The 18,453-nt window shown below is 43.9% G+C and overlaps 1 protein-coding gene across 2 annotated transcripts in view; it reads left to right on the plus strand.

Moving 5' to 3' along the window:
- Positions 1 to 18,453, plus strand: part of LOC138284178 (aminopeptidase Ey-like) — a 534,815-nt gene that overhangs the window by 300,918 nt on the left and 215,444 nt on the right. For both annotated transcript variants that reach the window (XM_069222674.1, XM_069222675.1), the window contains exon 12: positions 8,109 to 8,185. In XM_069222674.1, the coding sequence (XP_069078775.1) occupies positions 8,109 to 8,185 (77 nt within the window). The remainder of the gene's footprint in view (positions 1 to 8,108; positions 8,186 to 18,453) is intronic.

The raw sequence follows: 18,453 nt of genomic DNA on the forward strand, positions 1-18,453 counted from the left end.
TCAGTTGATCAGCAAGGCATCAGGATTCAGCATCAAAGTTCAGAAAATGCAAAGTCTTTAAGCATTAATGTTAGGCACATCTCTTGTCAAAGACGCAAAATGGGCACGAATAAGCTATCCCTTTCCTGTGCAGTTCTGTTAAATAAAAACTAGTAAAACTATTTCCCAAATCCCTATTGGTCAGTTAATTGCATGTTCACACTTTGTCCAATAAAACTAAAACTCCAAATCTATGAATTCTACTATTACTTCGTTCACATGTCATTGATTGGTTGTCCTGCAATGTCCTCATTGTCCGGCTTGTCAGGTAACAATATTGTTTCAGCTTCCACTCCAGTCAGTATCTTCATTGTTCTCCTCCTGAGAAAGTCAGTCTCACACACATTACACACAAAATGTTACATTAGCAAGAACAGCATCTCCTAGCAGTCGGTTCTCATGAGAAAAGACTTCAGCTGTGAGCACATTTAGACAATGCAAAATGAAAAATCACAGTTTAACTCTCTAGGACAGCCATTTATTAAACGTTAAGAAATACCACTTTGACATGAGGCCTGGCAACTAGGCCAAGACATTCGCTATGTTAAGGCCTACAATTAATAAAGCTAGAGCATAATGCATAACCCCTAATATGATGCTTTACTACATTAGTCAAACATATATTCCACATTTCACACTATTAATTTATGAGTAAGTACACTTTGTGAACATTGACGGCCATTCTTCGTAATCACATTGTCAAATATGTGCATTACTTTTCTACATTATTATATTTTCTACACAAACCCATTATTCAGAATACATGAACACTCATTAATAATTTTATTAATACATCTGTGCTAGCAATGGTGGGCTTTCAGTCTTTTGGAGAGGCATGTACATACCATTTCTGCCACACCTGCAGAGAACAGGTCCTTTTTAATTCTACAGAAGCAGTGTTCCCTAAATTTTCCCCGAATTGACTCCTGCCTGCAGGCAGGGGGTCATGCAGGGAAGGTTGCTAGTTTACTCTGCCCACAGAGCTCTTGCCCATGTATGTCTTTGCCGCTCATATCCATATCCTCTGCCCAGTTCCCTGTTCGTGTCTCTCTCTCATATCTATCCCTTCTACCCTGTTCACTTAACCTCTGCCCCTCATGCCTGCCCCCACTACTGCTATTGACACCATGGAACGGATAGAGTCCTAGAAATGTCCCCCCCAAACTGGGACTACACGTCCAGCATCCATATTGATCTGTTTCCCAGGTTATCAGCAAAACTTTGCTTCACATCCTCGACAGGTGATGTTTCAGACTGGTAAAGCTAATGAAAATTGTAGTAGGCTGGTGACCCTAGATTTGGTGATGAATTTGTCACTAGGTTCAGTGGGGCTTCCTCTGCATACTCAGCAGACCCCATGGCTGAGCCAACAGAGGCTCTGCCACCTTCCCTGAACTGTAAGTTAGCAGTTGGTAACACAGCAAATTCTCTATACAGTGACAGATGTCTGCTCACTTCCCACCTCTAAGGCTCTCATTATGAGTGTGCTGGAATTTGGTGTGAGGATACTAAGCAAATGAAATCTGCAACTCCAGATGGTATTCCCCTACCAAATTTCAGCATTTTCACATTTTCCTTCCAGAATGTAGAATAATTACACAGACCTGATAATACTAGAATCTTTTATGTGTATTTTTCCCAATTCCGGGGATGACATTGCTTACCTTTTCCATTTTTCAAAGGAAATGGAAAATGTCAGTGAAAAAGGGCAATGAGTGTGACAGACTGGTATAAGCTTTTCCAGAAAGGACATTGTTTGCCGCCCCTATGCTGCTGTAAGGGGTGGGTGTGGTCCAGCATTGCTCTTGCCAGGAGCCTTAGCCACTGTTGCATTTAGCGGGGTTCTATGTCTCTAGGTCTGGGGGGAGGAAGCTAAGAATTGCAGGTGGTGGAATCCCATCTAAAATGATCACACTAGGTGGAATTCTGCCACTCATAATGAGGCCTTTAGTTACGTCCTAAGTTAAACTGGACCAACTGTTATGTGTTGTTAGTCGACTCTGAAACTTTTTCACTCTAAAAACAGCAGCCATTGCAACCTGCCACTTCACAAACCAGACATTTTCCATGGTGTACGTAATACATAGCTTTTTGTTTGGCGAGCTTGACTTTTTCCTGCTTCAAAATATTTACCAAGGTAAACTAGCCCCAAACATCATTCTGAACATGAGCACCCTTAGTGCTAAATTTACCAAAGAGTTGCATCGCCCTTGCACACCTCAACAGGGCGCAAGAGCGACGCAGCTCTTAAGTTAGATTTATCAAGCCATGCAAGGCCACCTTGCGTGGCCCTGAGTGGCTTGATAAATCGAGAGTAACTCAACGCAGCAGAAATTACTATGTCACATTATTCTGCCCCAGGGAGGCATTTCTTGGGTGGAGCAAGGGTGTTCCCACATACCCACCCATCGGTTTCGTCCGCTCCCAGATTTACCAATACTGGTAGAGCTCGGAATGTATCAAAATGCTACGCATCTCTATGGGAGACGTACCAGGGAGAAATATGTCTATTTCTCCTTGTTTTTTCCTTTTCTATGTGTTCTGCAGAATATAGCACAGATAGAAAGAGGAAAATACATCAAGGGATTGTTTTTGTGCAGGAAGACACCCACAACATAGATATCCTGGCACCATGGGGCAAGGGTGCCTGCATTAGCGCTATGCAGCACATTGTGCGCCAGTGCAGTAAAAAGACAGGAAGGTGCCTTATAATGTTAAATACGGTACACTCCTGCCCATTCCCTATCATGCAGTGCAGCAAGATGACTTGCTGAACTGCATGATTTTTTTATAAATATGCCCATTTTTTTTTTTTATGATCTTCATTTTTGGTTGTAAATCGATTTGACTACCCTGTCTGGCTACAGGTGTTCAAGACAAGGAAGTTAATTCATGGGTCTACAGTCAAGAAAATTGAGTTGAAAAAGTCAATGGGGAGGTACCAGTGAAACCAGAAAATTGCCTGTGAAGAAGAGGGCCTTGGGATAGATGAGAAGTGAAGAACACTTGGACCAGGATATGCAGAGCGTCAGTTCTTCAGGTGCACTTTTTAGAGCAAAGAGCAGAATCTTTCTATGTAGTCTTATGACTAGTGAGCTAACTCTGAAGAGGCAGCATCTAGAAAATAAGAGGAGCAGTTGCACCTTGAGAAAGAAATTGTGGCCTTGAAGGAGGAAAATATAGCTCATGCAATCAGATAAAGTGGATTGAAAACCTGCACACCCTGCAATCGTGTCAGACTCTTGGAATCCCTGCATCTTGCACTCCTGTTACAGAATAATGCCATCACACATGGATCACCAGGCATAGATAAACCCTGGTCCTACCTCTCCAAAGGGAGGTAGATAGTTATGCTATTTGAGGTGACAATGGGAGTCATTTAGTGGCTTTGATCCCTGGCTTGTCCCTCGCAAACCCGGGGACTGCACTTGCCATCACTGACCTGAGAGTTTGCAAAATCAGTGGGAAGAACTTTAAGGCAGCTCCACATTCCTTATTTTCTGCCCTTTTTTCATTATACTGATAGAGAATGATATCAATCAATCAATCAATCAGGATTTATAAAGCTCAGCAATTCACTTGGTAGAGTATCCAGATGCTTGCATGTCCTGGCAGCTCATTCGAAAAGCCATGTTTTGCGGGCCCTTCGGAATTCTGGAAGTGAGGTGGTGGTCCGGAGCAGCGTGGGGAGGCAGTTCAAGTCTTTGCTGCGATGTGGGAGAAGGAGTGCACCCCACCACTGCTTCAGTAGATATGGGTAGTATGGGCAAGAGACAGGGAGATGGAGCATAGTCTTCTCAACGGTTATGGGGAGTTCAAGCTGCGGTTGATATAGGTAGGTCCTTGGTTGTGTAGAGCCTTGTGTGTGTGGGTCAGCAGCTTGAATTGGCATCTCTTCTATAGAGGGAGCCATTGGAGCTGCCTGAGGTGGGGTGTGATGTGGGTTGATCACGGGAGGTTGTGGATGTGTCTGCCTGTGGCATTCTGTATTTTATATTCTACATATATTCTGTTATTCACTATTAGTGTAAAACATGGAGCACAATTAGCTGTAACTGGACCATTGGTGGCATCTGTGGTAAGTAAACATGGGTTTGAAGGCTGTGTGCATGCCTGGGGGTGACAGTATGTTTAAATGATTAAGAGGTTGTGTGTGAATGTATAAGCATGTGTGTCAGCATGTGTGAGTGAAATGAGTGAGTCAGTGACAGGTAGTGATTGAGCCTATGTGAAATTAAATGTCGGTAAGTAGGAGTGAGTGAGATTAAGAGTAAATGCAAGTGAGCAAGAATGAACAAGAATGAGGGTAAGAGAGTATAAGAGAAAGAGAGTGTGATTGAGAGAGAGAGAGTGAGAATGAAAGAGGTAGAGTGAGTAATGGAAAGTGTGAGTGAGTAAATGTACACAGGTAGTGACATCACTGGATTTCCAGACATCAATGTGTACAAGAAGTAATATTACTGGATTTCCCACCATCTATATACATAGGAAGTGACACCACTGGTTTCCCTCCAAAACCTCATTTTGAAAAGAAGACGCCAAGCAAGAAGGCTTCAGTCCCCAAGCCCATCTGCACAGGAGTGATATCACTGGATTTTCCATCATCTGTCTGTACAGGAAGTGACATCAGTGGTTTCCGGCCAAAACTGTCTTTAAAAAAAGAAGCCAAGCAAGAGGACTTCATTTCCCATTGCTCGTCTGCGCAGGAAGTGTCATTACTAGATTTCTTATCATCAATCTGCACAGTAAGTGACATTGCTGGATTTCCCAACATCCATCTGCATTGGAGGTGACACTACCATTTCTTGCCAAAACTGTCTTTAAAATGAGAGGCCAAGCAAGAGGACTTAGTTTCGTATTGCCTATCTGCACAGGAAGCGACATTACTTGTTTCCTGCCCACGGTACCCTGCAATACTCCTTCCTCTCTAGGCCTATCTAATGGCAGCTCCAGAGCAGATACACCAACCACTGTTGCTCCACTGGTGTGCCGAAGGCTAGCCCATGCCTGGACCATGCCCACCGCCAGTAACCCTGGATCTCCCCATGCCACTGATCCAGCACCATTTCAGACCTACCACAACCGTAACAGCCCATCAGAAACCTCAAAAGTTGGATCACTGTATACAGCAACGCCTGGCTGCCCTCCAGTGCAATCCAACTACAAGAGCATAACCACATGCCAGCTAGTTCACAGACAGACTCAGGCTGATGAAATGCTACTTTAAGCAACTAGATTGCAAAAGGAGAACAAATCTAGACACTGTGGGTTTAGACATTTTCAATTTAATCCTTAGACGCTACCACTAGCAGACATGGAACACCAAGAGCACAGGTCTTGCAGACCACATCAACACTAGGAGTCGGTGGAGCTCACAGAGTCTCACTCTGCGGAATCTTGCAGCATCACATAAAATCTCTGAGATTCTGCCTACGGGTGAAAAATATGCCAGTCGTGCTGCAATTTAGCTCCAGTAGCATGAGCAGGTCTGAAATTTTAGCACAAACGTCACTATGTCGTGTGCCAGAGCTCATGGTCATTCAAGTTGATTTAGCTGTTGCTCAAACAGAAAATCTACATGAGCTGCAGCAAATCTACTCAAGAAGCAGCCATCTGACTGTCACCACTTGCGACTGCCCACATTAGATAATCATGCTAGGGGATCCCAATCTTGCTCACACTTGCATTACTGGAGCCTCACAGGAAAAATATTCTGTCATACGGTGATTGGAGGAACATGGCTGGAGCTAGAATGCCGAGTCACCAAATTCCACCAATTCTGCAGTCAGAATGAAACAACCAACATGAGCGATAACAGCAGCAAGGGAATCTTCCCCATCATCAAAGATTTCACTACAGACCATCCAGATCCTGGCAGCCAAACCATCCTCTTCCTCCCTTACAGAATTCAAATCACACCACACTTCAGGGAAATACACTAGCTCCTGATACACATTTCTCCTCAGACACACACATTCAAGGCCCCACCTACCTGAATAGTCACATCTCTTTCCACCAACCACCCAGACATTTGAGCCTCCTGCTGCTTCCAGCAACATCACTCCCTCAGAAGACCTTTCCAACAAGCTCTTTGAATTTGTCTGTAACAAAATGATTTCCATGCACAGAAACTTTGACCAGCCACTGTTGCAACTCGGCTTTCCATCACAATATATGAACAAACCCTGACCATGTAGCGTGCCATTACCAGCACTGAAATTGCTGCTACCATGAAGACCATCGACTTGGGGGCTCCATCTGACCCTTGCCTCCACCATGCCTTCAGCAAAGGACTCTTACGGATTACGGAAGCATTAACTCCCATCTCAACACCTCCATCAACTCAGGCACATTCCCAGACAAGTGGAAACATGCCTCATCATGCCCCTGCTCAGGAAACCATCTGCTGACCCAGCCACACTCTACAACTACAGGCTCATCTCTCTCCTTTCGTACCTGGCAGACGTCTTATAGAAATTAATCAACAGATGACTCACCAACCACCTCAGCAACCACCAGCAAATTGGACTTGGGGAACACCCTCTACACTGGGGTCACCAAGCAGTTCACTAGAAGAATACACACTATCCAGATCCTGGCAGCCAAACCATCCTCATCCTCCCATACAGAGTTTAAATCACACCACACTTCAGGGAAATACACTGGCTCCTGATACACATTTCTCCTCACACAAACATATTCAAGGCCCCACCTACCTGAATAGTCACATCCCTTTCCACCAATGACCCAAACATCTGTGCTCTGCTGGACTCCTACTCACACACATTCCATTCAAACACAGAACAAGATCAGGAGGATGGACTTTCTCTTACGTTGCTCCTAAAGAATGCCACAACCTCCCACACCATATCAGAGCCTCCTTTCATCTTGAATTCTGAGAGTGCGAGAAGCAGAGGACCTGGTTTTTCAATTTGCCTACCTACCATGGGCAGGGCTAGGTACTCACACCTGCCCAGCACCGTGATACCTTTATGGGTGATTGTGCACGGCCAGGGGTGCCACATTTATGCTGGTACTACCCTGTAGGTGGGGGTGACTCCTGGCCCCTCCCAAATTAGTAGGAAAAAACTTACCATCGGTAACCCTACTCACTTTTGCAGTAGATTCTCTGTGCCAAACTGCAAACATTAACACAGTGTCCCTCTCTGCCTAAATACAATATGGCAGAACATTTTCTCCCTTGTGCAGAGCTTCTGTGCCCACTCCAGAAGTGAGGCCAGGGAAATGAGCAAACATTCCTCTTTGGTTACTCAAACCCGGTTCTGGTGGAAGCTCCTCTCCCACTGGAATTGTTGTCTAGCTGACTAGAGATTAAAAGGATGGGGCAGGCCAGGGCATTAGCTATATCATCCTGTGACAGGGTAGGTTTTTTAAGTTTATTAACTTCCTGGCTACTGCCTACATGGCCATCATAGTACCTTTTGTACAATATTTAGTACAAATCCAGTTTTACCAATGAATTGGGCTTGTGATGAATATTTCAAAAAGTCTAACAATTAATATGTTAGCTGGTTCCTTGACAGAGACAACTTTATTAACTTTACTGATGTATCCCAGGGCTTTCCTATGGAACAGCTAATCCTGTTTCAGATTTGCATAGACAGGCTACAGTAGTGGGCCTACAGGCATGTTTTGCACTGCCACTCTGGTGGTGCACAATGTGTGCTGCAGTCCACAAATGACATTCAAGTTACTCACTGTACTTTCATACCATATATTAGAGATTTATAAGTAAGTTAAAAATGCAAATTAGGACTACAGCCACTTTTGACATGTTTTAGGGGTCAGAGCACAAGTGCTGGGCCTGGTTAGCAGAGTCCCAGTAAACCAGAATAAAATAAAACAGCAGCATCAGTCCAAAATATTTAGTTGATAATGCCTTATGCAGGATAAAGCTTTTCATAGCCCATGCAATCTGAAAAGCATCTACAATAGTTTGAACATTTATGTTTGTGTCCTGCAAAGTCTATGAGGCTTTGCTGGAAAACTGACCATTGTGCGGGCTGGTCTTTTTAAAAAGTAAAGAGATCATATTTTATTTGTTTCAGTTACACATGGATTGTTCCAGTCACATCAGTGAGAACTGGAAGCAGACAGCCGGATTACTGGCTTCAGGAACCCTCAGGTAACATATAGGACACCCTACTCACAGCTGTCTATAAGATACCTCAATAAACAGTGTCCAGCCAAATTCACAGTGTTGGAAAATGATAAAACAAGTTGTTGTGAAGCATGTATGATTTCTGTCATTACTTCAAACCAATACTGTCACTAACATAAACTAGAAATTGGTGTATGTAAACCGTATTAGAAAAGTGAAATGTTGCAAGGCCCATTAAAGACAATAGATTGTCTGTTGGTCAACAATGGCTTCTTTAAACCTTCTGCTTCAACATTCCACTATTTGCTTTTCTGATGCTCTCTTTTAATTTAGAACGTTACCCCCTGGGTGGAATGTTCTAAGCCCTTCTGCCTCGGGCTATGCTAGTTATTAATGGAGCTCACCCATTTAAATGGCCCTTGCCTGTGACTCAGTCTTACAGCTCAGGCCCAGAACAGTCAGCAACTTATATTTCTTGGAAATTGGCAAAATGCTGTTACTGAAAATCTAAATGTTGGAAGATTTACTGAAGGCAATGGAGGAGCTTAAGGCCATACATGGGTACTACAGATCGTCTGCTCAAATATTCCAATGTTTGTCTTTCTGTTTCTCCATTTTTAATGAAGAATATTCTGCTTCTAGTGGGTAGCATTATAGCCCTTCTGCCTTGGGCTATAACAGTTCTAAAAGGCCTCGTCTTGATTTGTGTGGCTTTTAATATTTAATAAACATTATTGTCCTCAGAAGATGTCTAGAATCCTTAAAAGTGAATGTGTGCAAGCATCAACAAAGAAGCCATACATACCTTTTCTAGTCCACTCATTAGTTATTGATAGTACTCTTCTCTAATGCTATATGTAATCATTCCTTTCAAGGGCTTGTGCCAAAAGCTATCATAACATTTGTGCAGCAAGGGTACTAAGGACCCTAATCGAATCTGGAAATCAGCCCCAGTGATTCAATGCAGGTGGGAAATTACAGCCACAATGAGATGCGGAGGGTCCCTCACATCCCCAGTGTCACTGTACCTGTTGCACTAACCATGGCTACGCCCCAGCATCTTAAAAACCCTAACCTATTATCATGCTTCCTTCAACCACCATTACTCCAGAGTGATTCCTTTAAGTCATTTTTATGGAAATATCACTCTACTTATGTACTGCTGTCTTACATGTAATGAATAATACCAGATTTATGTTATATGAACATTTGATAAAAACTTTCATGTCAGATTCTCAGCTAGCTGGCCTATCATTTGTCGGAATTATTATGAGCAATAACGCAGGCTGACATATTTTTTGTTTTAGTCTAAACTGAAGATAAGCTTTCAAGTTAATACTATCTATGTGAGAAAACAAATCTTCTGAAATGACTAATGGACATTTCTGACAAAGTGAGAATGAAAATGTCATTATAGAAAGCAGGTTTTCACTAGGCTGCAATTAAAGAACACTGTTTTTGCATTGTGAATTAGGAATGCAAAAAACTAGATTTTCAGCAATTTTAGTCTCATATCTACTTTCACACCTGGACATCATTTAGGGGGTTGTGACTGAGACCCCGGCTTACCCTTTGCAAGCCCTGACACTTCCTTGTGACCCCTTGCCTCACAGGTGGCAAAATGAATGCAAAGAACATAAGGACAGCTCACCCTTATATTCTCCTCTCACCTTTTTTTGCAATTTTTTAAATATACTAGTAGTGAACAATAGTCTGTTATGCATTATCAGTGTAATAAAAAAGTGGAGCACCAAGAACTTGAATGATACCTTCGCTGGCAGTTATGGTAAGTAAAAATCATTTTAAATGTTTATTGGATGCATGCTTGTGGTGAGACTGTGTTTGTGTGAGAGAGAGAGCATATTTGTATGAAAGCATGTGCCTGTTCATATGCGACAGCATATGTGTGTGTGTTGTGTGTGTGTTGTGTGTGTGTGTGAAAGTGTAAGTGAGAGCCAGTGATTCCTAGTGAGCAAGGATGAATGAGATTGCATATCAGTAAGTGAGAATGAGTGAGATTGGGTGAATGATAATGAGTAAGGGTGAGTATGAGGTAATGTTAGCGAGAATGAATGAGAATGAGTGAGCAACAGTGAGTGAGTGTAACTGAGTGAAAATGAATGAGCAACAGTGCTTGAGAATATGTAAGAATGATTGAGAGTAAGAATTAGTGTGAATGAGGGTTGAGCAAGGGTATGTGTGTGAATGAATGAGTGAAAATTAGTGAGTCAGAACGAGTAGAGAATAAGTGGAAAGTGAGTGAGAATGAGGGAGTAAGTGTAAGAGCAACTGCAAACGAGTGTTAGTGAGACTGGACCAGTGAGTCAGATTATGAATGAGTAAGAGGGATTAAGAGTTAGTGCAATAGATGATTGAGAATGAGTGAGTTAAACTCAGTGTGAATGAATGAGTGGGAGTTGAGTGAGAAGAAGCATGAGCAGATAAATGCAAGTGATCATAAGTGAAAATATGTTGTTATGCTTGTGAATGAAACATTTCCTAGCTATCGTAACGGAACTTTTCAATTCTATTAAGGACTCGAGGCGGAACAGGCAGTCCAAATATAGTCCATTAACTATCTTCAGGCTTTATCTTTCGTCGCGTGAGCCAGACTGTCATCCATGGTTAAGAATCCTGTTTTGCTGTTTCAGTTCCTATGAAGAAAGGGAAGTTTTAGAACAAGGTATTCGGTACATTGAAGAAAAGGACTGAAAGGAAGAGACATAGGAGCAAATCTAAATAATTCATTGTATTCTAAAAGTTTTACCACAATAAATCTAAATAGATAATTTTCTACCTCCGAGTCCTTAATAGAATTGAAACTTTCCATTATGATAGCTAGGAAATTTTTCATTCTATGTCAGGACCGAAGGCAAGGATTATGCTAGTTCAAAGCTTGTTCGCCATTAACTGAGCCATATCAAAAACTGGCTTGAAATAGAATCCCTTGAAGGTGGAATCCGAGGACCAGTCTGCAGCATTCATGATGTCCTCCAGATGAGCACCCAAAGTAAATGCCTTAAAAGCCATAGCTCAACGGGTAGAGTGTGCACCAAAAACGGAAATACTGATACCAGCCTTCTGCATCACAAAAAGAATCCACTGATCAAGGGTGGGTGAGGAAACTGCTTTGTGCGGTGTAGGCAGAGCAATAAGAAGTTGACGCTCTTCAGGAGGACAGATATCTGAAGTCATCGCCTCATAAGTTTTGAGGCAACGAACCACACACAACTTTGGAACATCTGGGAAAGCCAGAAAATAAATTATTCTGGTATTAGTTTTTGTTGTCAACTTACAGTGAAGGATACTCCAGAAGGAGAGAAGGTTCTATCAGATACATCCAAGGCACGGACATCAGAAACCCTTCTACAGGATATAGGACAGAGAAGCATGGCTAGCTTGGTAGAAAGTTCTTTCCTGGAAAGATATTGATTATGCTGCCAAGATAAGAACAGATTCAGTACTTGATTCACATCCCAAAGGGAAGAATAACGGGGCTCAGGCTATAAGGAAAGTCTAATACCTCGATGGAGACAACATAGTCGTTTATGTTCCCCTAACGGAACACTATCAACCATACAATGACCAGCTGAAATAGCTGACCTGAAAGTAATAATAGATTGATATGCCATTCCTCTAGAAGCAAGACAAGCCAGAAACATGAACTACATCAGCTTCCACGGGATTTCAAGCCCTTCACAAACACCTTCGTGCCCATCGACCCCAAGCTGATCTGTAACGCTTCGACGTACTGGGAGTCCAAGGCTTTGAGAGTAGACCCTCAGCTTGTTGCGAAAGTCCTGGGACCGACCATTGACCCTGGAAATTCACCACGCCATCAATGATAGAGAGCCTTCCAGAACCATCTGATAAGGCATATTGTCCGGATTGAGAAGCAGCGAGGGAAATTGGGGGAGTCAGATTGGAGAATCCCAAGAAAGTTCCAGAAGAGCTGGAAGCCAAACTTGTGACTTCCAAATTGGTGTCACCAAGACCAAGTCTGTTTGCTGGCCATGATCTTGAGCAGACGTTCGAGTTATCATCGCAAAGTGGGGAAAGGCATAACAATTCTCCCAACTCCAGTCCTGAAGAAAAGCATCTGTGGCGTTTGCCAAAGGATCCAGTTTCCAGCTGAAAAATCTGGGAAGCTGGTCATCCAGTCTGGATGCAAAGAGATCTATTGTAAATGGACCCCATAAATCCTGAAGATGACAAAACACCTCCGGATGAAGTTTCCAAAGACTGGAGTCCCTGAAATGTCTGGAGTGAAAATCCGCAATCTGATTTTGACTGCCTGGAAGGTATTGAGCAGTGACTGAAATTTGATGATCCAGGCAGAATTGCCAAAAACTGGTCACCAGATTGGAAAGAGCCTTGGAACAAGTGCCCCGAAGATGGTTCATATAACGGACTGCCGAAATATTGTCCATTTTCAGGAGAACACACAAGTGGATTGAGTCTTTGGTCCAGCACTTCACTGCAAATGAACCAGCTAAAAGTTCCAAACAGTTTATATGTCAATTTTGTTCCTCCGGAGACGATGTTACCCCAGTAAAAATCTGAATTGAGCTCCCCAGCCTGATCTGCTGGCGTCTGTTCCGACTCTGTCGTCCCATTTCCACGGGGCGCTGTAAGTGGACAGTCGGAAGCCTGGGAATCACCTTGAACACTTATCTAGAGTCCCTTGCTGACTCCGGTTTTTTCTCTTGTGGCCATGGTATACTTTTGTAGTACTACATTTGCTTCCTGGGACTGCAAAGCCCATAATGCACAGTCTGGTGGTCAGAAAAACCTGGATTCTGTTTCCCATTGTTTTCTATGGGAGAAGTCCAGTTCCTCCTTTTCATCAGATCCTCTCCTCCAGGACTTGCAAGTGTCTGAAATTACACACACCTGAGACCTCTCCTGTGCACCCCAGCTTGGAACTGCTTATAAGCAGCCATTTCCTCAAGATCCCCATCGTGCATTTGAGTTTAATTCCTTTGTGTTACAGACCCTTTATTGGATGAAGTTCCAGTCTTGTTCCTGTTCTGTTCCAGTTTGATCCTGTTTCACTGCCCTGCTCCTGATTGTTCCAGCCAGAGTCTGCTCCCTATCTCTTAGCCTTGTACCTGTTTGTTTCTTCCAGAGTCTGCTCCCTGTTTCTCTGTCCTGCCTTGTTTCAGCCTAAACCTGCTCTCTGTTTCCCAGCCCTGTCTACTGCTTATTCCTACTCGCTGTATTCCAGCCCTGTCCTTGCCTGTTCCAGCCAGAGCCTGCTCTCTGTTTCCCAGTCCTGTCTCTGTTTGTCCCAGCCAGACGTTTGCGCCTTGTTTTCCAGTCCTAGTCCTGCCTTTGCTTCAGCCTGAGCTTGTTCCCAGTTCCTGCCTCTGTCTCTTAGTTTGTCTCTTCTGTTTCTGTTTCCTCTCTGTATTTGTGTCTGGTAAGTGTTCTAGCAGTCTTCACCAGTGTATAAGTGTCCTCCTTTGTACTATGGTGGCTCCTGGTTTCCAGGAGGCAATTCCAGCCCCCATCCTTGTCTAGTGTTATACGTGACAGTGTGCTATTGCTGTTATCTTAGGAATCGCCACTGTGTTTCCAGCTGGACCCACAAGAGCGTGTCTTGTGTATGTAAGTACTATCCTTGTCCAGAGACAGAATCACTTCTGCTGCCTCTTTTCTATGGGGCTGGAAGGGTGACTATCTGTAAGAGCAAACTGCATAGAGGCATTGACATTCCCTGTCACTGTAGGAGGTTCTGCGCCTTACTCTCTGTACAACCCCAGCGTGTTTGTCCATTAGTAATCTGTTTCCTCTTTGTTCACACAAGGGTTGCTCTGCTTTTACTTTCCTGTTTCCTGTGCCTGTCCATAGCTGTCCTTTCCGTGTATGCCTTTAGCTGCTCTTCTGCCCAGTACACTACCTCTTTAGGATATTCGGTGACCTCAAGGGGTGTCCCAACCAGAGTCCTGATCAGATCCCCCCCCCGAAACCATGACAGCGTCTGACTCTATTATGAGATCTGGAGCAGAGCCGAAGATTGCTCTCCTGTCGCAATTCGTGACAGATCTTTGCCATCTTTCGAGATGGCAGACTTAAGGTGGCGGAAGTTGGGTCTATGGTGAAACCTCGGAAGACCGCTTTTTGTGAAGGAATTAAAAGAGATTTGGACTTGTTTATGACAGAACCTACGTCTTGTAGTAAGTTGACAGTTATCTAAAGTTGAGCAGAGAGTTTCCTGGGACACTGAGCCAGGAGTAAGATGTCATTGAGATAAATGATTAATCAAATACCATGTGCACTGAGATGTTCCACAACAGGCCTGAGAATCTTTGTGAAGCACCATGGTGCTGAGGAGAGACCGAATGGAAGGGTTGTGAAGTTGAAGGTTTGATTTCTCCACATGAATTGAAGAAAACGTCTGTGCGGCCGAAAGATCGTAATGGTCAAATAAGCGTCCTACTGATCTAGACGAGCTAACCAATCCATAGGACGCAAGACTTCCCAAAGAAGATGGAGTCCTTCCATTTTGAAATGGCGATGAAACTGCCATTCGTTGAATGCTTTTAGATTGATGACTGGTCTTTAACTTCCATCATCTTTGTCTACTAAAAACAGATTGCTGATGAACCCTCGATGATGTGGGATTGTCGGACAAATAGTTCCTTTGTCTAACAGTGCCACAACCTCCACATCCACCAGAATGGTATCCTGAGAGGGAAAAAACCAGGGGATTTGGACGAAAAACTTGTATGGGAGTGGCGACAAACTCTGGGGGTGATTCCAACTTTGGCTGGCGGCGGGTGCCGCCAGCCAAACGGGAACCGCCAGAATACCGCTGCGCGGTCAAAAGACCGCCGCAGGTATTTTGGGTTTCCCGCTGGGCGGGCGGGCGACCGCCAGAAGGCCGCCCGCCAGCCCAGCGGGAAACACCCTTCCACGGGGATGCCGGCTCCGAAAGGAGCCGGCGGAGTGGAAGGTGTGCGACGGGTGCAGTAGCACCTGTCGCGATTTTCAGTGTCTGCATGGAAGACACTGAAAATCTTGGTGGGGCCCTCTTACGGGGGCCCCTGCAGTGCCCATGCCATTGGCATGGGCACTGCAGGGGCCCCCAGGGGCCCTATGACAACCGCCAGGAACAGGATGGCGGTATGGGGGTCGGAATCCCCATGGCGGCGCAGCAAGCCATGGAGGATTCCCCTGGGCAGCGGAAAACCGGCGGTACACCGACGGTTTTCCGTTTCTGACCGCGGCTGTACCGCCGCGGTCAGAATTGCCCTGGATGCAACGCCAGCCTGTTGGCGGTGCATCCGCGGTACCCTACCCTGGCGGTCTCGGACCGCCAGGGTAAGAATGACCGCCTCTATGTTAAAACCCTTGACTGTTTTTAAGACCCATGTATCCTTTGAAGGGAAGAAGGGATAACACTCACCGGAAATGGATGTTGAAGCTTCTCTACCACCTCGATGCCTGAAGCGTCTGCTTCTTGTAGGGTAGAAGTTGGCGAATCTTGAATGGTTTTGAAACTAGTTTTGTCTCGAGTCTTGGCCACTGAATGAGGCTGGTGTTTGAGTCCAGCCAGTTGAGCGGCCCCTGCCTTTACCTGCCCCGTGGAAAAAACGGGTGGATAAAACCCTCTCCATAGATGACTATTCCTTATCCAGTGAAGTGAAAGTTTCACAAACTTTCCCAGTTCTTTAATGAAGGGTTCACCAAATAATCCACCTTGATCTACAGCGCCCGCTTCTGAGTCAGCCAAATCTCCTAATTTGCGGTCGACTTTGATCAGAAGAGAACGGCGCCGCTCAGTAGAGAGCGCTCAATTTGCATTGCCCGGGAAAATTATAGCACATTGAGCCCAACCTGAGAGAATATTGGGAGAGACAAGCACACCAGAGGATTTGACATCCTCAGACCATGTCAAGAATTTTTGTTAAAGGGCCTAAAATATCTAAAAGCTTATCCCGACAAGCATGACACAACCTATCTATTCCCTTTTTGGATCTTTTATGCATTTCTGTAAGAATGTAGACATTCTGGAATCCAGCTCAGGAGTTATGGCTACTTTATCAGGTAGAGAGGGACGGGGACACTCAGCCCTAAGACACTTACAAGATTATTTTTCTAAAGGCTTCCGATTGCGGCCCGCCACATAATTTGCAACCTTTTGAGACGGTGCCCTTTCGGAAGACCTGGCATGAATAATCTCATCTGGGTCTAACATATCAGAAATGTCCAAAATAGACTCTTGAGGTGTAGGATGAGAGGTGGAAGGAAGCCACGATGGACCGGCATCTTCATCAACTTTGCCCCCAGAGGAGTCAGCATATTGGAGAGACGGAGAATCTATGGAAAAAGAGGAATCAGCAAGAGATAAAAGGGAATTTTTTGCACGATTGAAAACATTGTGATCAACTCCTGCCACCCGACAATGCTTTGCTGGAGTTGCAGCAGTGATGGAGGATTGAGAATCGATAAGGGATATAGGTGGTGCTGAGGGAGTTATTTTAGAGGTTGTAAATTTTGCACATTCATGTGCTATCTGCTGAGAACGTCTGTCTTCAAGGGTACCAATTGCCTCAGAAACAGCTTTATAAAAAGAGGCAATAACAGCATCAAAGAACCCCTCATCATCTGTTAGTTCCATAATAAACTAGATGATGAAATTCAAATAGGAAAAAATTGAGTTCTTAACTATATTACACAATAATAATAGTAGTTTATAGGAGCTGGGTGTCAGCTAAAGATTAAAGCGTGAAAGCACAGTAACGTACAAGGGCCTCAGCCTGGGACACCTCTTCCCAGTGCACAGAAAATAGTTAACAGGGGTAGAAACCTCTCTATAACATATGAAATATATAATATATATATGACTAGAGGAAGCTGTCTGGGAGCGTGTTCTTAGGGTGTAAGAAATTAAACAATACTGCCCCCTGTAAAAACGGAACATAAAATGATGGTTACAGACCCTTTTTTATAAAGGGCATCACTGTCCAGGAAAAGAGAAGTGAGAGAGACTCAACACAGCTGAAGGGGGACGTGAGTCTCCTCAGCGCGAGTGTTCAAACGGGCACCACCTGGTGTCATTCGAACACCGCTAGTACACTTGTAAACAATGAAAAACAATTGCGAAGTTACAAAAACATTCCAGCAACATTAGCAAATAAACAATTCAATAATCGCCAAAACTGTCACACATAAATATACAAATACCATAAATAAAGCGAGCAGACTAAATGAAAATAACTTTTCTCAGCTGTGAGCAGCGAAGAAAGAGGAAGCCTGAAGATAGTTAATGGACTATATTTGGACTGCCTGTTCCTAATTGTTTTTTTGTTTTCTATTTTGATTGGTTAGTTTTGGTACTCTGATTCCCAAGTGCTCATGGGAATAGTAATTTTATGTATTGTTCGGCTGCTGTTTAATAAAGTGGAGAAAGAAGGCATAATCCTCGCCTCTGGTCCTGACTTAGAGTTTGCCATTTGCCTTGTCATACTGGTGGTAAATATTGGCATATAAGAGGCACCCATGGAAAACTTCTGCCACTGGAATACAGAAGCAATTGTTAGCCTTACAGACACCTGTGACTGGTACTGGCATACTAGAGGTAATCCTTGACATAAAGGGCACCCATGGTAATTACAGGGGATTAAGGAAATTAAAAAGTAGTATTCTATTCTAGATTTCCAGGAGACGTGGCTGTGCAGAGAGCCACAGCGTATAGATGTATTTTTGGGAGTTTATCTGAAGGCAGCAGACATTTCTTCAGGGTGGCCCTCAGGGTGATTGTCAACGTTAGTAGCCTCCAAAATCACTTCAAGTCTCTCGCACGTTAAAACATGGTGCAAATGGATTTTAGCCTGTGGTATACAATAGAGAATGGAGACCCGGGGAGCAATGTATTATTGTTCTAAATGTATATATGTATGCATATAGTACCTCTGATTACAAGGAGATTATTGAACTGTTTATAGAATATGTAGTTAATATAGCTGCCCTGAATGCCGACAACCTGATGATCCTGATAGGGGATTTTAATCACAAACTGCTTTCTGGGATAGTGAATGACAAATATGAGGACTCCTTAGCCACTTTCACTATACAACATTTTTGTACACCATCAAATGCAGCATCAGGATGGGCCGTTTCTTTGATGGATTTCTTCTTTTTAAATGGCTTGGTCGGTCTAAATAGTTGCGTGCCTCAAGAGACCCCCCCTAGGAAAACATTTTGGTATGGTAATAGGAATGATTCAATTGATTATGTCTTGGTCCTGCTATGGGCCTTTGCCCTAATTGAGAAATTTGAAGTCC

Source organism: Pleurodeles waltl, chromosome 3_1, assembly GCF_031143425.1.
Source record: "Pleurodeles waltl isolate 20211129_DDA chromosome 3_1, aPleWal1.hap1.20221129, whole genome shotgun sequence".
Taxonomy (NCBI): Eukaryota; Metazoa; Chordata; class Amphibia; order Caudata; family Salamandridae; genus Pleurodeles; species Pleurodeles waltl.